This window comes from Lepidochelys olivacea, assembly GCF_965140295.1.
Source record: "Lepidochelys olivacea isolate rLepOli2 genome assembly, chromosome: 3".
In the NCBI taxonomy this organism is placed as follows: Eukaryota; Metazoa; Chordata; order Testudines; family Cheloniidae; genus Lepidochelys; species Lepidochelys olivacea.
Genome location: NC_140413.1, coordinates 186,544,093 through 186,565,455, shown reverse-complemented (window position 1 = coordinate 186,565,455; position 21,363 = coordinate 186,544,093). Strand labels below are relative to the sequence as shown.

Sequence of the window (21,363 nt, the reverse complement as noted above, 5' to 3'; positions counted from 1 at the left end):
AGTGGGCACTGTCCAGGGTTCTCTGCTTGGTGTCCCCTTCGGATTCCCTTTGTTTGACCCTTTAACATTGTCCCCCATAATTATTTGAGTTTCTGGACCTTGTGGATCCTCCCCTAAGGCCCCTGGGGGAGGGTCCTTTAGCAAGGGGTGGGCACAACCCAACAGGACCTCAGTACACTGATTTGAGGGAATATATCTCCTGAAATAGTGCTCCTGAAGAAGGAGGGATGAGGTAGGTCACCAGAAGGAAAATAAATGTACAGCGCTGCAAAATCTGAGGGTTTTTTTTATTAACACAGATACATTTACTTGTCTTCTGGTTTGTTGAAGCAGTATGTCAGGCAGCACTTGCCACAGTAATGTCTGTCAAAGTGACTGGCCATGAAGACTCCAGCCCCACATTCCTCAGAGGGGCACTCTCGGCGCAGGCGACTGATTTTACCATTCTCATCCACCTGTAAAAGGAAAGGCTCCATAAGTAATGTTGTATCTTTCTAGACACACCTTGCCTCAAAAGTGCCACTAATCCCTCAATGGGAAGCCACGGAAGAATGGTTTATTAATTAGAGAGATCACAACTAAGTCTGTTGTAGACATATGATTTACCATTCCAGGCATCAGTTTTCACCAGTGCAATCAACTTCCAGGTGAGGCTGCAAGTTTACAAACTCAAACTTTTCTGACCAAAATTAGAAGCATTTGATTACACTGGCCATTTTCTCTTCATATTTACAAAATTTATGTTTGTGAATAGGAACAGGTTCATAAAGCAGCCCCAAAAAAAGCTTTGAGGAAGTTTATTGCTCTTACAAGTTCTGCGTTTTCTCCAGTTACTCAAATGTGCAGATGTAAAGAAAATCACCTGGAAACTAGAGCTTATGGATTCAATAAACAAACATCAAGGGATGTACTAAATACCTACATGCTTATTACTGGTGATGCTATAGCTCAAACTCCCCCTTCTATCAAGGAGTCAAGTTTACTCAATTCTTTTAGTTACTCTTACCTTGTAATATTTAAGTACAGCAAGCTTAACCTTCTTTCTCTTATGCTTGTTCTTCTTGGGGGTAGTGTAAGACTTCTTCTTTCTTTTCTTAGCACCACCACGAAGTCTCAGCACAAGGTGAAGAGTTGATTCCTGTTAGAAAAACAAAGATAATATAGTATAGGGGTGGGCAAACTTTTTGGCCCGAGGGCCACATTGGGGTTGCAAAACTATATGGAGGGCTGGGTAGGGAAGGCTGTGCCTCCCCAAACAGCCTGTCCCCCTCCCACTTCCCACCCCCCCCAGAACCCCCAACCCATGCAACCCCCCCTTCTCCTTGTCCCCTAACTGCTCCCTTCTGGGACCCCACACTCCTAACTGCCCCCCCCCAGGACCCCAACCCCCCCTGCTCCCTGTCCCCAACTGCCCTGACCCCCAGCCACACCCCCGCTCCCTGACAGCCCCCCCCTATCCAACAGCCCCTGCTCCCTGACCGCCTCCCCCCACCCAACCTCTGCCCCATCCAACCACCCCCTGCTCCCTGTCTGCCCCCTGGGACCTCCTGCCCCTTATCCAACCCCGCCGCTCCCCGCCCCCATACCATGAAATCAGAGTGGAAGGAGCTTGCAGCCGCATGTCCCAGCCGGAGCCAGTCATGCCACCCAGGGTGCTGGCCGCATGGTGAGGTGAGGCTGCGGGGGAGGGGGGACAGCGGGGGAGGGGCTGGGGGCTCAGGAGCCAGGCAAGATGGTTCCATGGGCCAAATGAGACAACTTGATTCCAAAACATGCAGGCTAGTAAACAGTAGCAGCCTTCAAGCAGAGACTTTTCTTCTTCTTTTTTTTTTTACACTACACATACAGTGATCTGTATTACCAGCACATCTCAAGTCCAATCACTAAGTACTAGTGCTTAGTATAGAGAAATTCTGAGCAGTGTTAAGTGAGCAATGAGTTTGCAGTTGAACAAGCTGCAGAAGTCCTCTTGCACATGCTCTCATAAGAGACTAGATGATTGCAGTGTTTTGTTTCACTTATTCAGTGACTTAATTCCCAAAAAAACAATTGTCAATACACTCATCTGGAAATGCTGCCATAGATCTGTTACAATATGCCCATACTTCTGTGTTTAGATCAAGTTACTAAGCTTAACTAACGTCCTCCAGCTTCTCTGGGAGAATACTGTGCTCATCTTTGCACTCATAAGCTTCCCCTTCCTATACCAGCAGTTGGCCCATATGCCATGGTTCTTCACCACATCATTGCAGTCTTACCATGCTCTCAGGAAATAGGTGTGATGTTGCACTCCATATGCTTTATGAAAATATGCTTGGAGCGTGAGTATATTGTAACTGGAATATGCTTTATACAAAAGGTATCTTGTAAGGTATCATTACAAAGCTTATAATCTACTCAGTATTATTCTTGTATCTAAAACTAGAAATATGAAGTTAACTCCGAGGTCCTATGGCAAAGTGTGGGCCATTAATGGTGGTTTAGAATTTTGACAATTGGCTGTAAATGGCTCTGTTTACTTGTAAGCCTTCCTGTGTTCCTGTGAGTCAGGCCGGAAAGAATGGAGGCTTGGAGTCTCACAAGACATGTGACCATGTCACCTGGTACTGGAATCCATCTTAAACCTGGTGCTTTTCCATTTAGGAGGAGGGGTGAAAACCCAGAAAGACAAAAGATTCCCACCTTGTGCCAAAGCCATAAAAGGGGGTGGAACAGAACAAAGGGGGCTGCAGTCATGAGAAATTCCCTAGTTACCGCCTGAGTTGGAACTAACAAGAACTGTACTAGGGGAAAAGGATTGGGCCCAGACTAAGGAGGAGTCTAGTCTGTGAAAGAAGCGGGGAGGGATAGCTCAGTGGTTTGAGCATTGGCCGGCTAAACCCAGGGTTGTGAATTCAATCCTTGAGGGGGCCATTTAGGGTTCTGGGGCAGAAACTGGGGATTGGTCCTGCTTTGAGCAGGGGGTTGCACCTCCTGAAGTCCCTTCCAACCCTGATATTCTATGAAAGAAGCTTATTGGAACATCTCTGAAGGTGAGACTTACCTGTATTCACTTTCTTTATGTATTAAGAAAGACATGCATATTTTGTTTTATTTTACTTGGAAACTTACTTTGTTCTGTCTGTTATTACTTGAAACCACTTAAACCCTATACTTAATAAAATCACTTTTTTTTATCATGTAACCCTGAGTAAGTAATTAGTACCTGGGGGAAGCAAACAGCTGTGCATCTCTATCAGTGTTACAGAGGGCGGACAATTTGCGTTTACTCCGTATAAGCTTTATACAGAGTAAAACAGATTTATTTGGGGATTTGGATCCCATTGGGAACTTGGTGTCTGGGTGCTGGAGACAGGAGTACTTGCTGAGCTGTTTTCAGTTAAGTCTGAAGCTTTGGGGGCATGGTTCAGACCCTGGGTCTGTGTTGCAGCAGGCTAGCGTGTCTGGCTCAAAAAGACAGGGTTCTGGAGTCCCAAGCTGACAAAGAAAACAGGCTCAGAGGTAGTTTCAGCATGTCAGGTGACAGTCCAAAGGGGGTCTTTGTGACCAAACCCGTCACAGTAGGGTTGCACACCCTTGGAGCTTCTGCAATTCTCCATTATACTTAGGGCCCTACCAAATTCGTGGCCATGAAAAATGTGTCATTGAACACAAAATCTGGTCTTGTGTGTGCTTTTACACCCATACTACACCGATTGTATGGGGGAAACTAGCATTTCTCAAATTGAGGGTCCTGATCCAAAATGCACTGCTGCCTTCAGAGCAGGGCGGCCGGACAGTGGTGGAGGCTGACTGAGTGCCCACCTCTGCAGGCAGCAGCTCCGACTTCAGAGCTGGGCTCCTGGCCAGCAGCCACCGCTCTCCAGCTGCCCAGCAGTGAAGGCAGCATTGCCGCCAGCAGCACAGAAGTAAGGGTGGCAATACAGCAAACCCCACCCCCACAATAGCCTTGTGACTCCCCACCCCAACTACTCCTTTTTGGGTCAGGACCACTGCAATTACAACACTGTGACATTTCCGATTCAAATAGCTGAAATCATGAAATTTACGATTTAAAAAATTCTGTGACTGAAATTGATCAAAATGGACCATGAATTTGGTAGGGCCATAATTATACCATATGCAGTCTCTGAAAGATACGCACCTTTTGAATATTGTAGTCAGACAGTGTGCGTCCATCTTCCAACTGCTTGCCAGCAAAAATAAGTCGTTGTTGATCAGGAGGAATTCCTAAGGAAAAGTGAATCAAGATTAAATAAAAAAATCTACTCAAATTTCCTATAAGAGTAGAGTCAAAAGCAATGCTCACTACAGAAATAAAATTTACAGAACATAGACAGCAGGACATGAAGATACACTTACAAAACTTTTCTGTAAGTGAAATTTAATTTTGATACTAGTGATCATAGAACAGGGGTGGGCAAACTTTTTGGCCCAACATTGGCGTTGCGAAACTGTATGGAAGGCTGGGTAGGGAAGGCTGTGCCTCTCCAAACAGCCTGGCCCCCGCCGGCTCCGAACTATCCAACCCCCCCGCTCCTTGTCCCCCGACTGCCCCCTCCCAGGCCCCCTGCCCCTAACCACCCCCCAGGACCTCACCCCCATCCTACCCCCTGACTGCCCTGCCCCCAGATGGGCCCCCCAGAATTCCTATGCCTATCCAACCCCCACTGCTCCACATCCACATCCCCTGGGACCACACCCCCATCCAACCCCCCTCCCCCGCTCCCTATCCACACCCCTGCCCCCCGACAGTCCCCCCCCCGAGGCTCCCACAGTTATCCATCGCCCCCCTGTTCCCCATCTCTTGACTGTCGCCCCCCCAAACCTCCGCCCCATCCAACCAGCCCCTGCTCCCTGTCTGCCCCCGGGACCCCTTGCCCCTCATCCCCATGCTGCTCGGAGCAGCAGGAGCTCGCAGCCCCACCGCCCAACAGGAGCAGTGGCTCAGAGCGCTGGTGGCGTGGCACACTGAGGCTGTGGGGGAGGGAGAACAGTAGGGGAGGGGCTGGGGACTAGCCTCCTTAGCCAGGAGCTCAGGGGCCGGGCAGGACAGTCCCACAGGCCGTAGTTTGCCCACCTCTGTCATAGAAAATACTCTCCGATTTTTGGGAAATGATATTTGAGGTAAGTTACTCTTTATCTAAAGGAGAATGATCAGAGTAGGGAACACAGGAGTCCAAAGAGTATTGAACTTACCTTCCTTATCCTGGATCTTGGCCTTCACATTTTCTATAGTATCCGAAGGCTCAACCTATTATTAAAAAAAGTGGAAAACCACTGTTAAAACTCTGAAATATAATTATATTAGCTATACAGGTCTATGAAATTTTTTCAGTGAAAGCTACAAGCCAGATTTTCTAAGAGGCATCAAACCAATCTTATTTCTTTGCAGTAATATTGTCATTTGCACAGTGACGTACAAAAACAGACACCAAATTCAAATTGTGGACTCAAATTTTAAGTCTTTCAAGCAACAGATAAAAATGCCTAGGGAGGTGGTGGAATCTCCTTCCTTAGAAGTTTTTAAGGTCAGGCTTGACAAAGCCTTGGCTGGGATGATTTAATTGGGGATGGGTCCTGCTTTTGAGCAGGGGGTTGGACTAGATGACCTCCTGAGGTCCCTTCCAACCCTGATATTCTATGATTCTATGAACGCCTTACAAGTTTGTAAATTAATGGGGCTTTATTATATTTTCAGTGCATTTAGTTTATACATTTGACACTGTGCCTAATCAATGTCTCCTATTTGTGTAGGTCTTTCAGAAAGCAAAGGGAAGCATTTGGCAGAACAGGGAAGTGGGATTACAGAATTACAAAAACACGTAATCAAGGGCAGGCTTAGTGTCTTAAACAGTGAAGTCATTTTTATGCATTGGCTGGATCTTGAATGTTTCCATTTCAACAGTACTCTTTACTCACCAACTATAGAGGAGGCGGATTATATATAAGGCCCCCTCCCCGCGGGAGATATTTAGGGGGTCCTGGTGGGCTTTCCCATTCTGCGCCTCTTTGTGCATACTGCTTCGAACTGTCCCAAAAGAGAGGCCGCCTCACAAGAGGTTTGAAAAAACAAAGCCACCCTTGCCCGAGGACTGTGCCGAGCCCTGGCTGGCAGCGGCGAGAGGCGCCCGGGCCGCGCGTGGCAGCGTTCGGTGGGGAGAACTCGGCCCTCTGCCCCCCCCCCCCCAGTATCCGCGTCCCCTACAGACGGACACTGGCCGTGTGCGCCCAGGGGCCCCCATCCCCACACAGGGCGCCTACACATGGGGAGGGCGCATGGTCCCTCCGACCCCTGCACCGGGCGCCTATAGATGCGGAGCAAGGGTGCATACCGCCCCACGCATAGGGCGCCTACTGCTAGGGGAGGGTGCGGCCCCTGGCGCACTCACCTCGAGGGTGATGGTTTTCCCGGTCAGGGTCTTCACGAAGATCTGCATGGCGCGGCCGGCACCTGCGGGCAGAGAGAGTGCGGTGAGAGGAGCACGCGGTAAGGGGAGCGGAATAGGTGGGGGAGAAGCGAACACTCACCACCGACCTGCTCGCGGAATGGCGGATGCCGGAAAGAGAGCCCTGTTCGGCCCGCACGGGGTTTCCAGCCTAGGGAGAGGAGGGGACTCCAGGCCGGCGCGCCGCTCCGCGCATGCGTTGGGGCGAGACTACAACTCCCAGCATGCACCGCCGGTACAAGACACACCAGGACCGCCTGGGGATTGTGCTTTCCATGTTGGCATGAAGGGGGTCGTATGAACGGGCTGATGGAAGTTGTAGTCAAAAGTTGGGTGCGTAAGAGGGGACGAAACTACATTTTCCACAATGCACCTGACTGAACTCCTCCCTCCCCCACGCTCCATTAGAGCGCAGTGACCGGTAACGGGCGCTGCGGCTGGTCGGGGTGTGAGCCGGCTGAAGTGCCGCCGCGGCCTGAGTGGCGTCTGCAGCGGCGTGGTGCGTCCCGCTGTAGCGGACCAGCCGGAGAGTGGGTCGGCTCGTGCTGCGATTCGGCCCTGGCCCTGGCCCAAAAACCTGGCGTGGGCCCGACTCCTCCCCGCCAGCGTTGGTCGCGGGCTCCCCTTTGGTTTCCACGGCGGCGGGCCCGTGGCGGGGAGCCCTTAGCTGCGCCCCACTGAGCCCTGCTCCTGTGCAGGGGCTGGGGGTAAAGCAGTAAGGAGCAGCGAGGTCGGGTTGTGGGGTGATGCGGGCACTGCCCGTCAGCAAAACAGAAGTGGGGTTGCTGCGGTCGAGCAAACCTGGGGCCCTCAACGAGAGTAGCAGGAAAACATGGCTGGCCTAGAGCACAGTCAGTTCGGCTAGTGCGGCACTTCTGGGAAACTACATAGAGGTGTTCGGAAATAGATGCAGGGGATTGGACTAGTTGACTTAGCAGCTCTCTTGCAGAGTACTTGGATAATGTGTTCTTTTACTCATTGCTTCACTTGATTTGTTTGGTCAAGTAAAATTAATGTATAAATTCAGAAAATGCTTATTTTCTCCAGTTCCCTCTTTCCTTCCACCACTCCACATGTAGATATCAACCATGCAGACTACTCTAGTTGGACAGGTTTCAGAGTAACAGCCGTGTTAGTCTGTATTCGCAAAAAGAAAAGGAGTACTTGTGGCACCTTAGAGACTAACCAATTTATTAGAGCATAAGCTTTCGTGAGCTACAGCTCACTTCATCAGATGCATATCGTGGAAACTGCAGCAGACTTTATATATACACAGAGAATATGAAACAATACCTCCTCCCACCCCACTGTCCTGCTGGTAATAGCTTATCTAAAGTGATCATCAGGTGGGCCATTTCCAGCACAAATCCAGGTTTTCTCACCCTCCACCCTCAACCTCCATCCAGGTGTGCTGGAAATGGCCCACCTGATGATCACTTTAGATAAGCTATTACCAGCAGGACAGTGGGGTGGGAGGAGGTATTGTTTCATATTCTCTGTGTATATATAAAGTCTGCTGCAGTTTCCACGATATGCATCTGATGAAGTGAGCTGTAGCTCACGAAAGCTTATGCTCTAATAAATTGGTTAGTCTCTAAGGTGCCACAAGTACTCCTTTTCTAGTTGGACAGACACATGTTGCCAGGTGCAGTCTCAGAAGACACTGGGGCTCCATGGGTCTGGAGAGCCGCCAGTGTGGAGCAACTTGCAGACTCAGGGTCTTTTGTAGCACAACAGAGATGACTTCCAACCACCCCTCTGATTAGTGAAAAATGGCTAGATTTGGCAGTGATGATAGGGAAATGGTTACAGATCACATAGGAAAGAAACCTAGAACAGATGTTCACAAGATGCAATAGTTTATGTGCAAATGGTAAGAAAATTTTGTCTTTTTTATTAATGAAACATTTGATGATAAGCATTAATAAAGTGCTATAGTAGATGAAGAATAGCACCTCTTGACACATGAATATGAGTTGGTGTCTCATTTATACTACATTATTTTAACAGTCTCATGTTTTGTTTAGGTTTACACTGAAGCATTTACTTCTGTTGAAGAAAAGAGGGAACCGGGCTTAAATTTTCTATAAGAAATGAAAGTGTTGCTTTTCAACCATGTCCACCCATAATATTGGAGTGAGCAGACATTCAGTTCTCCCTCCCATTGTTCCTGACAGTAATAAGAAATTTTTGGACAGTATACAAAGATACATCATTACAGAGATTGAAAAAGTGGGTTGTACAGAACAAGGACCAGCTGAGGAGTATTACATTATATACAGAAATGTTTTTGACAAGGTAACAAAGCACTATAGGAAAATATTTTCTTTGTAAACAAGCAGTGGAAAGGGCTGTCAATCTTAGATGCACTGATAAACAGGAAGTGATGTGTGTCTTTTTTTAAAATGAGACTTTAGATTCAAATCCTCAAAGGTATTTGGCCTAGTCGATGAAATTAATAGATGTTAGGATTCTAAATACCTTTGAGAAGCTGGGCCTTAGTGCTCACAAGAGGTTGGCTTGACAGCCCTGAAGACTGAATAAGTGTCTTCATCCGTAAGACAGGTACAGCACTGGAAGCAGCAGTATAAGCTTCCTCACCAATGTACTTCATCTCTGACCTGGAAATACCGGGTTTAGGGGTGAAAGGGTAGCACTGTCTCCATGGGCATACAAGGCCAGATTCTCCCCCATGTTAGGGCGATTTTGTGCTGCTCTGGTATTTCAGAGCTGCGCTAAAACCAGCATAGACTACAATTATGCATGGATTACATTGTATGATTTCTCTATGCTATACAGTCTTTACAGTGTCTTCTATACCACATCCTTCCTTGCCATTGGCCCAAGGGGTATCACTGAGGGAAGAAGATGGGGCTAGGGAAGGGTGGATAAAAATCAATGATTTAAAAAAAAAAATTCTAAAAGGGCCAATGAAAACAAAAATGGTAAATTGTAAACAAATTTCTTTGCCTACCATTACAAACAAATTACTGAAAGAACTTAAAATAGTGAATATTTAAAAATCACTTCGCAGCATTTTTACTGTTTTTTGTATCGCACTCATTTTGAATCATGAAAATCATTTTCACTTTTGTTTATAATCAGTTTTTCTTTCAGATTTTTGGTGTTGCAACATTTGGATTTAAAAAACTTGAAATGAATGTTTGGGAGAGAGCTGCAATACATCTACATACATATTAATATGTCTTGTAAATCTAAAGTAAATTTTCTATACAGTTGAGTAACCGTCTTATACACAGTAAATTCATCAGTAACAAAGTTTCTATTTGTATAATGAAAATGCTCAAAAATTGCTTTTTTTGTACTTTCAGACAGGGATAAAGTAGTTGTTGGAACTTGTTCATTACCTTCTTTGTAGCTAAAAGCCTATATTGTGAGAGCACAGCACTGATGAATGTGTCTGCCAAAGCTGTGGGTGCAGCTGAATTGGCCGCATGGGGTATGTGGATGACTTCACAGGCTTCCAGTGTGTTCTGTGAATTTTCCTGTAAGAAAGACACTGCAGCTGTCTGCAAGCACAATGTAACTGGACCAGGTTTTCCAATTTCAGCATCATCCCTCGGTTCATTTCTTCACTGTGAATAGAAAAGATACAATGAAATCAGGGTGGATTTGATTTAAATCAAATTGATTTAAAAAATCTGATTTTTTTAAAAAAAAATCAGTGATATGTATCCACCCTGCTTTTTGACATTTCATAAAACTTGTCTTATGTCATTCCAAATTGAATCAATTATCATCCAATCACACTTCTAGAGAGCTATACAATGAATTTACTAGTTTGAAAAATGTCAGTTATATAGACTGAAGATTAAAAGAAAATATATCTACAGCAAGTCCCCAAATATCAGGGTGGATAAAAATCAATGACTTAAAAAATAAAAATCCAATTTTTTATATTTAAATCAGATTTTTTTCATCAAAAATCATCTAAAGATAGTTTTGATTAAGATACACTGTAGCTCAAAGATATCTCATCATGAAATAGGGATTATAAATTCTAATTCTATAGTATGAGACAATATATTCATGTAATGTTTAAGAAAAGTTTTGTAAGTAAGTTCCAATAGTTCATGGATTAGGGACCCAATCTTATGGGCCTCCATGGGCTTTTGTATAGATTATTTAGGTAATCTTTCTATCTACCCAATGGGACTTAGTGCTCAGTCTATATGATACCATCAGAGATGCTTAGTTTTGCCGTTCTTGATTTGTGTCTCCAGAGATAACATATTAGTTAACAGCAAAAATGTTTTACAATAAATAAATAATATATGGAGGTGACAAATAACAGACCTCAACCCTATTGTCCCTCTGCATATTTGTGTACACAGAGTCAATCCCTTACCTCTCTCTAAAAGTGCAAAGTTTCAGAAAGTTCTATGAATAGAAGATTGTTGGGGGTGGAATAGATCTGCACAAGGAGAAGAAGTCTGGAGATAAATGTGAGAAGGGAGGGACAGGCAGTAGAAACAAAAGTGAAACTTTTTGAGCAGCATATTCCAGAAGTCTTGAGGTCTTTCTGAGTATAGCCTTCGTTGATTTGAGATCTACCAATTCTGTTCTCTCACTAGAAGGGAAAGCCTATCATGGCAGCAGGCCGTAAAAGACCCAGTTTGGGAATATTTTAATGAAGTTCCTCTGCCTGTGGGTAAGACAGGCAGGTATGCAAAATGCAAACAGTGCAACAAAGAAATGCAAGGCCTAGTTGCTCAAATGAAACAACATCATGAAAAGTGTTCCTTCTCAAGAGGAAGTTGCGTTGAAGATTATGAAAGGAACATGTCTGAACATGCAGGATCTTCAGGTTGGTAAACTTTTTTATTTCATGCTACTTTCTTAAGGACTGCCTGTCCTCCTTCTGGACTATTCTTGAATTCTCATGTTTGAGCAAAAAATATAGTTGTTAGTTACTCTCTGGTACTATCATTTTAGATGCAGTTGTGATAAAAAATAAATGTGATAAAAATAGCTGAAATAGGCAGATCTTCCTTTTACAATTTCACCTTTAAATTAGTACTTAGTGTCAGTGAATGAAATTAATAATACGAAATGAGCAGTATGGTAATAATAACTGCATTGTCTTATTTTTTTAGGAGAATCCATCCTCAACATACAGGATTCTGCAGATTATCTACCTTCAAGATCACCATTATGTTCTATAGTTTCAGAGTTATCTGCCAATGATAATGTTTCAGTCACATCATGTATGTCACATAGCAACAGTATATCACCTGTAGCAAAAAAAAATCTCCATAATCCAGAAACAACCATAGATATCTTTGTGATAAGAACCAGCAGATTACGAAAAGAGGTAATTGATGGAAAAATTGCTCGGTTTGTATATGCAACAAATTCTCCTTGCCGTATGATTGAGAACCCACACTTCATTAGCATGGTTCAGTCATTCTGGCCAGGATACAGTCCAACCAACGAGCAGATGTCGCAGGCAAATTGCTGGGTAAAGTGTATGAAAGAAATCGAGCAGTGTGCAAAAGGTCTAGAGGGTAGAATTGTTAACCTGAGTCTTGATGGGGGAGCAAAGTCCACAATAATCCTGTTGTATGTACTTGTGTGACGAGAAGAAGGGAACGTCTTCAGGAAATACGCACACACAGCAGCATACTTACAAGAAGTAGAAGTAAAAGCTATAACAAACTGAAAAAAAAAATTCAAATGTCTAGTATGCAGCTTGGTCACAGACAATGCTGCAAATGTATCCAAAATGAGAAGAAATGATTTAGAAGAGTGAAGAGAGTCCCAAGCTAATAACATATGGTTGCAGTGCTCATTTGATGCGCCTCCTAGCCAAAGATTTCAGTGTTCCAGAAATAAAGGCTAATGTTGTTGAAATTGCAAAATACTTCCCTAACCACCATTTTGCAGCGGCTGCTTTGAAAAAAGTGGGAGGAACCAAGCTAACTCCCACAAGACATGCGATGGAACTCAGTAGTGGACTGTCTTGAGCTGTATATCAAGAACTGATGACAGTTTGTGAACAAAATCATGAAAACATAGATGGCACTGTCACAGCCAAAGTTCTCAACATTGGGCTTAAGAGAAATGTTGAACACATGCTGAGTACCCTGAAACCTGTTTCTGTAGCCTTGAACAAAATGCAGGGAAATAACTGTTTTATTGCTGTTGCCATTGAAATTTGGAAGGAACTGAGTGAGATCTGAAAAAGAAAAAAGTGCAATGACAGAGTTTAAATTACAGGCATTAAAAAAACAAATGGGACCAGCACTATCTCCAGCTCATTTTCTTGGAAATATTCTCAATACTTGGTACTAGGGTCAAACCTTAACTGCTGAAGAAGAGTAGTTGGCTACGACATGGACATCCAGCAATCATCCCTCCATGATGCCAACTGTAATAAACTTCAGAGCTAAAGGTGAAGCATTCAAGAAATATAAGTTTGATGTTTTAAAGAAAGTCTCTCCAGTGAACTGGTGGAGGTCACTTCAAGCACTTGGATTCAGAGATTGTTGAAGTGATGATCTCACTTTTAACTGTAGTAGCTTCTGCCGGTGTAGAAATATTATTTTCTTCCTTTTTGGACTAATTCATTCCAAATTGAGAAATCGTTTAGGACCTGAAAAAGCAGGAAAGCTTGTTTTTTCTTTTCCAGATTATGAACAAACAGGAAAATGAAGATGACGATGAATGAGTTAGCTGCAAAAGCCAATATTTTAAGTTTCTCATGTTGACCTGGCTGACATAGTTTGATTTTTTTTTAATTCATCTAACTGTTTTAGTTAAAAACAATTTTAAACAAAAACAAACCTGATTTGAAAAAACTTGAATGTCTAACTAAATTAAAAAATTAATATGCTTGTTTTGTTAAAATATGTTTGGCGTTGAAGAAAAAAATCCAGAATACATAATGTTTTTAGTTAAATAAAACAATTTAAATGTCTGTCTGGTGATGTTCTCCTCCTAATACAGCATGGCAAGAAAATCCTCCAAATATTAATGATTAACCTGTTGAATTGGGGATAGTTCACCTCCCAATGACTTCATAAATATCTGCTTCAGTTATTTTTGGTAAATGAAATAACCAAACAATCATTCCTCTTCTGATGTAGCTGTAAAACTAATCTGAAAAGTTTTCAAAATCACTTTCAAATGTATAGTGTGTACCTTCTAAAAATGAAACCTACATCAATCTCTGAGTTATGAAGAATATGTATTAAGGTTATAACAACCAATGAGAATGCACTTTTATGTAGAAATCCATGATCAAATTGAGTCTTCCTGACGAGTGATTTAAATCAAATCCACCCTGGCTAGGGGGTGTCTGTGATCTCTGGCTGCCATAACTGCCCCTTGGGACTGTTGACAGCTGGTGTAAGTTAAAGCAGCTCTAACTTTTGGTGGGAGATCAGACTGTTGCTTACTTGTTTTAGGATTAATGCGACTTTGCGCTTCCGTCCCTCTAGTTGCATTGAGTACTCTGACTGGAGCCCAGGATCAGGCTATAATGTCTGGCCTTTTATCGGAGAGCCATAACAAATGCTCTCCTTTTGTTGGTGGTTTTGTGATGTAGACATCTAGGAACTAGAGTGAGACCACCAAGTCACTTCACTGCACAGCCATTATAAAATACATTAGAATTGGAATAGCCTACCATTAGAACAATTTGGGGCAATGACACTCATAGAAAGTCTTTAAATACCAGCACAGGTATGCTCCTTCTTTTGCCCTGAACGTTGTCCCTTATGTCAAGATGTGGCAAGATAATGAATTTCCTCAAAGCTTCACACAAACGCTTCTACTTTTTAACATTTCTTCATCAGAGGTTCCATTCCTTATTTCTGAAGGCTTTTTACTTTGATGTTTTTGTATTGAATAGTTCTCCCCTCAAGTAAATGGAGTTTGACTGCTCTGTGAGGGAGCTACTCAGTGAGCTGGCAATTTAAAACCAGCTGATACTCCCCATTGACCAATCCCCAACAGGAAGTTGGGGATTCTTCCTGCTTTGAGCAGGGGATTGGAGGTCCCTTCCAACCCTGATATTCTATGGCTATATTCCATTTTAAAGGTATTTAAAATGCATTAAACCAGTTGATCTGATGTCCATTAATACTACATAAATTGACTCAGTATTCACAGGAAAAATCTTGGCCTCTGCTTTATTCCTGTAAATATCCATTTGACTTTATAAATCAAAATCTATAGTGGCACCCAGCTGATTGGCTACACTGAAAATTAGTTTGTTGATTCCATTATATACTCCCTTCTTGAACTTGGCCATTTTAATTGCAGACAGAACCTGAGACGTAAAGTCTCAGAAGGGTTGATATTTTTCCCCCCTTGCAAACTTTCAAACTGAAAGATCTTAATAACGTACAGTAAATGTCTGAGAAATAAAGGTCTGGTGTTAAACTCCTAATTCCATTTTCTCATGTAAACAGAACTAACTTGTTTTCTATCTTCCACCTTAATTAGATTGGTCTCGTGAGCACTAACCCCCCCACTTGGTAAGGCCACTCCTATCTGTTCCATGTGCAGTGTATATGTGTATATATATATACACACTGCTTACTGTATTTTTCACTCCATGCATCTGATGAAGTAGGTTTTAGCGCACAAAAGCTTATTCCCAAATAAATTAGTTAGTCTCTAAGGTGCCATAAGCACTCCTGTTTGTTTTCGCTGATACAGGCTAACACAGCTACCACTCTGAAACTTGTTTCTTGAAGAGTCCTCTGCTCTGTCAGTGAGGAGCTCTCCCATTTTTTCTCCACTTTCATATCTCTCATATGTCATGCTCACAGTTATGGGGACTCTTCTAGCTGAGGAGGACTGGATATAACACCTTTTGGAGCCCATCAATGCTGCTCTTTAATAAGGTTGAGGATCCTGAAAGCCTTCCACTGTGTCCTAAGGGATTCTCTCTGTATTGTGCTTTGCTTTTTTCAGCTGCCAAGAGAGGTGTAATGTACAGGAATCAAAACTGGGACTTCTGCATACCTAATTTTACATGCATGTAAAATCAGTTTTTGCATCCTTTGCATGCATGAGTAAGGGCTGCAGGATTAACCCCCCCCTCCCCCAAATTGTGAGTTTGAGCTAATGCTTTATACTATTTAAAAAAAACATTGGCATAGCCTGGTCCCTTCCTCCTTAACCTTTCCAGAACTATAAGTGCTCTGAAGGCATCAGGCTTAGTACCTATTGAGGAAAGCATCTCATGTTGCTGAAAAGTGGTTCTTCTAGCTGCATAAAGACTAGTGTTCACATGTCCTGAAAATTATCCCTTAACTTCAATAATATCTGAGATTATTTAAACTGAAAGAAGTGTGGAGTTCATTTGTCACCACTTTATAGTTTGTGCGCTTTCATCAGCTTGGGCAATGAAAACAGACTTTGTCAGTTTTATGTTCTGCTTCTGATGCATTAGCACAGTGCTGCAGTTTGAAGTGTGCACTGTGTCCAGTTGTTTCTATTTACTCTGACTGTTGTGTTGTTTGGAGATTTGCTGGGAGTCAGGAGGGGTGTTCTATTAACCACGTCAGTATATCGCATTGTAGATGGAAAAACATGTCTTCACAGATAATAGAGCATGTTACTGTGTACAAGAACATTCTGACTTCAATCAAACAGGAGTATGATGCATTTATTGAAGCGATAAAAAAGGGCCAAAGGAATGCATTTTATCTTCATGGAAAATTGAAAGTTCTAGCATTTGAGCCTACAACTCTAATATGTTATAGAAAAAGAACAATCCAACTTGAAGACAAGTAAGACCACCTCTAATATATTGTGTAAAGCAACATGTGTGATACTAACTCTGGTGTGTAAATAATTTAAAATGTAGCTAGTTTATCACAGTTGTGATTTTTAAAAATTAGTTTTATTCTTTTATTATTCATTAGGTAGAAGTTCCAAAATGGCTGTGTAATTGTTAAAAGAATAGTTTCACTTTTGTATTTCCAGGCCTGATTCTGCAATTCTTGTGGAGATTTGGCCCCCATAAGTACTGCAGGATCAGGCTCTTGAGTTAAACACATATAGTTTCCCCATTTGTAAAATAAAGACAGTATAACTTCCAAGTGAAGGTTCATTGTCAAAATGTATTATATTAGGATACTTTGTTTAATATGAGAAGTATAAAACAGAGGAAGAATTATTCACTTTCCCTCAGTCTGCTATGTGGCTTTCTTTACTGTCCTGTACTTTACTGGTGTCATATAGTTGTATGTATGTGATAAGATTATCAGAAGGTGCATGCCCATATGCTCAGGGTTTAGCTGATCGCCATATTTGGGGTCGGGAAGGATTTTCCTCCAGGGCAGATTGGAACAGGCCCTGGAGGTTGTTCGCCTTCCTCTGTAGCATGGGGCACGGGTCACTTGCTGGAGGATTCTCTACTCCTTGAAGTCTTTAAACCACGATTTGAGGACTTCAATAGCTCAGACATAGATGAGAGGTTTTTTGCAGGCGTGGTGGGTGAAATTCTGTGGCCTGCGTTGTGCAGGAGCTCAGACTAGATGATCATAATGGTCCCTTCTGACCTAAATATCTATGAATCTATGCCTCTAGTCCAGGGGTTCTCAGGACAACTTTTTTGGTGACCTTAGAGTACGGCCACCAACTCTTGCTGGCAGCCACTCTCACACTTTTCCCTAAAATACTTAATTAGCTTTAGGAAAAACAAATAAATATGCACATAGACATGTCCAAAACATTATTTATTGATTGCTAGCTAGAAATCACTTTTCAGAACAGACTATTAACAAACGTGAGTATCACTTTTCACAGTAGACATACTCAGCCCTGCCAAGCCAGGGGACAAATTAAGCCCTGGATGGGGAGCTGGGAGAGGCAGTAGGGGGCTGGAGTCTGAAGCTCCGGAGCCTGGGGTCTGCCGCCTCATAGCCAGAGCCCAGGGCTGGAGCCCAAAGTCCCTCAGTCAGAACCTTCTGCCCTGCCATCCCAGGGCTGAAGCCCAAAGCCTGAGCCCCACTGCCCTGGGAAGGTGGGGAATTCACTGGCTGCCTGATCCTCCAGGGTTGTGCCCCAGGTGTCTCCAGAGGGGGGCAGAGCCTTTCTGCTGACAGCCCCAGCAATCAACACTAAGGTGGGGCATCCAGGAGCAACAAGGACGGGGACAGGCTGCTATTTTGCCACTCACCCCCACCCCATCACAGTTGCAAGAAAAGCCCCTGGTGGCTGCATTTGAGAAATGCTGCCTAGCCACAAACAGAATCAAATACAATTAATATGGCATGTTAGGGAACACAAGTAACAGAATGACAGAATAGTGTCGTGACAAACTTAGTATAGCATCTGCTTGCCCTGATGATCTAGGATTCTAAAATGTAGAAAAGAAAATGGAGAATCTTTTCTTTATTCCAGGGTAAAAGTTATTGAGAGAAATTCTGCTAGAATTCAAAATCTGATATTGAAAATAAGAAATATTAATAAAGTGCCCTCTACAGAAGCTTTGACTCCAAGAAAAAAGAGAAACCCTGCTAAGCCTATACCAGGTAAAGACCAATATTTTGTTAGGCAGCCTGAGCATTTCTTTTGGATTAAAGCTTTACTCTTAACTAAAGAGAAGCCACATACACAAAAGGCTGCAGTGATCCTGTAAGGCACTAGCCCATGTTTGGCTGATATGGAACCTCGCTGGCCCAGTGGAAGCTCTGGAAGGATTCATGCTTCAGGGAGCATAATGCCTTCCAGAGCTCTTTGGTAGTCCTGGGGAGCATGCTGACTGTTACAGAACTTGTATCTCCTTGATTCTGGAGCAGCTGGGGACCAGTTAAACCCATTTGTGCAACCTGGGGCATCCCTGAGGTCTGTTCTAACTTGTTACTGCTGCAATGGACCCTACTGGCAATTGCAGGAGTGCAGAATCATTAGAGCACAGGAAAGCCTCAACCACTTTTTCTCTCCCCTTCCCTGCCCCCCCCCTTCTATTCCTGTGTCTGTCCCTGGCCTACATTAGGATGTTCGTTATGGCAGGGCGTTCTGCAAGGGGTTGCAGAGCCATCTCTGGGGCTGCTGCACAGACCCTCTTGCACCAGGGGGTTTTCTTAGGATGGGGAACATCCCACTCGGAGTCAGTGCAGCCAGGCCAGCACGAAGGGGTTGTAGAGCAGAGCTGAATTCCCCCACTGCGAACAAGGGTTGATTGTGACCAGCTTGTGTGTGGCAGTGCCAGGGGAGATAGTATCTTTCTCTCACATTGCTCAGAAGGTGGTCACAATCTGGCCAGTAATGTTTGGTCAGTACTCAGCAAATGGAATCTAAATAACTAGATGTGCATTATAGTATATAACACAGCATTTGTACATTTGTTTCTAAGTCCTCACTGCTGGAACATTACACCAAAAACTAACAGATTCAATTACGGCTCTGGAATATTATTGAACCCTAAACTTTTATCACCTTCTATACATTATTCGTTTTCACTTATTAATAGAGATGGGCTCTAAAGTAAAGGAAGACTTGGATTATGTCTGAGCTGCAAAGTTCAGTTTTGATTTTCAGATTAGAGAACCCTAGCAAATTACATGTCCCACAGTTTCTGTATCCACATGTGTTTGTCACAATTAAGAGCTCATTAAACACATTTCCTTCTTCAACAGGTCTGACTGTAGAAGAATCTCTCAGCTTAGATGCTCTTTCTAGACACCTTGCTCAGCTGGAAGGGAGAGTGCGGGAACTGAAAGCTGACATGATATCAAAATACATCCCTCTGGAGAACAAGGCTGGCCTAGAGCAGGAACTCAAGCACTCATTGGAACTACGAGATAAGGCAGAGGCAGTGAATGAGAAACTCAGACTGAGGTACAAGTGTTCATCCTACAACATATTTTTTTTATGTTAGGGATGTTCTCTACAGTGTTCTGTCTGTCACATGGATTTAGCTTTGGTATGTTATTAATTGTTATAGAGGTATTAACAATATCAGTATTAATTGTGCTCAGTACTTTGCAAAATTCCTTGCCCCTAAGAGCTTATAGTCAACTGACAAAGCATGCAGTGTGGTCATTTAGGGTTAGGTCCTGGCTCCCTGTTCTGTCTATTGCTCCAGCAGCACAAAAGAGATAAAGAGCTGCCTCAAGTGTGCAGCCAGAGATTTCCCTGATGTAGGGGGAATACTTGGATGACAGGTGATGAAGATCCCCTGTTGGCAAAGTGGCACTGAGGGGACCACTCTAACTGGTATAATCTAGAGTAGCCCTTAGACTGCTTTAAGTTACACTAGGGGCAATTTTGTCCCCTTCTCCCCCCCCCTCCATCAGTTCTTAGATTGTGAGAGATGAAAGGTGCCTTAGATAAATTGAGTGCAGCTTGCTGCGATCTGGAAATCTAGCTCATAGTATGCTGGTGATTTGAAGATGCATTCAATACAAATCAGAATAAGGCTTTTAATGACATAAATATGACAGCCTTCCTATGTTTGGTGGATTAATGATGCTTGGAAGAAGTGCATTTTCAAAGGGTTTCAAAGGAAGCAGTACCATTTACATTAGGACAGACAAAGACTCCCATCTGTAATGCGCAGCAAAGAGGAAAGCACAAAGATGAGAGTAGGAGAAGGATAAAAGGGAAGCAGTTGGGGAGGAAGGTTTGGGTGGAAGGGAGGGAAGGAGGGATTAGAATGAGAAGAGATGTGGGCAGAGGTCGAGCTTTATAGAACCTTGAAGTTAAGGGTTAGCATGAACTTGATCCTTCATAGGAAACTACTGAGAAGTTACACTGATCCTAATGAAATGTTCGATTCCCTCTTAAACTGTTTATAGTTATAATAGAATTACATTGGTTGCAAATGCTGTGTCTGCCTGGGCAAAATCTGACAAGAGCACCTCCTTGCAAGAACTCCTCTCTCAAGTCATGGAAAAGAAGGAAGTTGTAAAAGGTAAAACCAGTAAAAATAGGCAGACAATATTATGAAGCATGGAAAATATGGGACCAGATTCTCAGCTCATGTAAATTAGTCTATTTCCATTGATATAAGATTGCATGGCTCCATTGATACCAGTTGAGAATCTGGCCTATACATTTTTATTTTATTTTTTTAAATGTGGGTTGAGATTTTCAAAGGGGCCTGAAAAAATTAGGTGTCCAAATCCCATTTAGAGTCAGTGGAAGTTGGGCCCCTAATTCCTTTAGGTCCCTTTGAAAGTCCCATCCCTAATGATCTTGGGTCATCCATTTCCCCTATGCATGATGCTGCATGTGTCTAGCTTTTAGGAAAATAAGATTTTTGCCCAGAAATCTGATAAAGGTATAGAAAATATTCACCAGAGTTATACAGGGGTGAATTTGGTCTATGATGTTTTACTACAGTTAAGATGAAGTTGAGGTGTCCTGAGGTGGTTTATACAGTCTCCACCTCTCATGTGCTACCCAAATCCCTCAGGTTTTTTTCCAGAGTCACAGAGGTCTCCTGCTACTCGTACTTCAAATCATCCAGGTTATTTAGGCAAGTGATGTAGTGATGGTGAAGGATCTTTAAAATGTTTTCCAGTCGGTTGCCTTAGGCCTTCTGACATGATCAGCCTTTTTATGAGCATTTAAGCACACTCCAAACACTGTCAAGATCCTCTCAGGTGCTGCATGAGTAGAGTGCAGTGATGCGCTTGGCATCAAATTGAATCTTACTTGTTGCTCTCAACTTGTATTGTTAGACAGATCAAGGGAGATACCTCTTATGTTCCTCCACTCTGCTCCTTCTAATGGGCTTTTAGATTGTGGGTCAAATTCTGCTCCCATTTATATCCCTGTAAATCTATGCACTGAATTCAGTGGACTTACATGGGTGTAACTGAAATCAGAATTTGTCCCTATGTATGTTGTTTGCTGCTAGTTGGAGTTTAAAGTGTGGTCTCCACTCTTGTCCCAGAGCTAAGGGCCAAACTCTACCCTGATG

At 43.3% G+C, this 21,363-nt stretch overlaps 2 protein-coding genes across 11 annotated transcripts in view; one reads left to right on the top strand and one right to left on the bottom strand.

Moving 5' to 3' along the window:
- Positions 1–268: 268 nt before the first annotated feature.
- RPS27A (ribosomal protein S27a) lies at positions 269–6,650 on the bottom strand. Of its 2 annotated transcripts, none has more exons than XM_084622499.1 (6): positions 6,532–6,650; positions 6,393–6,454; positions 5,200–5,254; positions 4,145–4,230; positions 1,007–1,138; positions 269–455 (listed from the first exon to the last, which is right to left on the bottom strand). In XM_084622499.1, exons 2-6 carry the CDS (start codon positions 6,438–6,440, stop codon positions 306–308), a joined length of 471 nt encoding a protein of 156 aa, XP_084478625.1. In that variant the 5' UTR covers positions 6,441–6,454; positions 6,532–6,650; the 3' UTR covers positions 269–305. The 2 variants fall into 2 exon arrangements, with proteins under 2 accessions (XP_084478625.1, XP_084478626.1); XM_084622500.1 differs by having other exon boundaries at positions 6,539–6,643.
- An 81-nt stretch (positions 6,651–6,731) lies between these two features.
- CLHC1 (clathrin heavy chain linker domain containing 1) overlaps positions 6,732–21,363 on the top strand; it is a 33,782-nt gene continuing 19,150 nt past the window's right edge. Inside the window, exons 1-6 of one of the 9 annotated variants that reach the window (XM_084622493.1) lie at positions 6,855–6,948; positions 8,477–8,747; positions 16,029–16,216; positions 17,835–17,965; positions 19,073–19,274; positions 20,234–20,349. In XM_084622493.1, the coding sequence (XP_084478619.1) occupies positions 8,565–8,747; positions 16,029–16,216; positions 17,835–17,965; positions 19,073–19,274; positions 20,234–20,349 (820 nt within the window). In that variant the 5' untranslated portion in view covers positions 6,855–6,948; positions 8,477–8,564. Of the gene's footprint in view, positions 6,783–6,854; positions 7,165–8,045; positions 8,323–8,476; positions 8,748–9,777; positions 9,910–10,550; positions 11,278–11,566; positions 11,785–16,028; positions 16,217–17,834; positions 17,966–19,072; positions 19,275–20,233; positions 20,350–21,363 lie in introns of those variants that run through there. The other 8 variants (XM_084622491.1, XM_084622492.1, XM_084622494.1 and 5 more) reach the window with 8 other exon arrangements.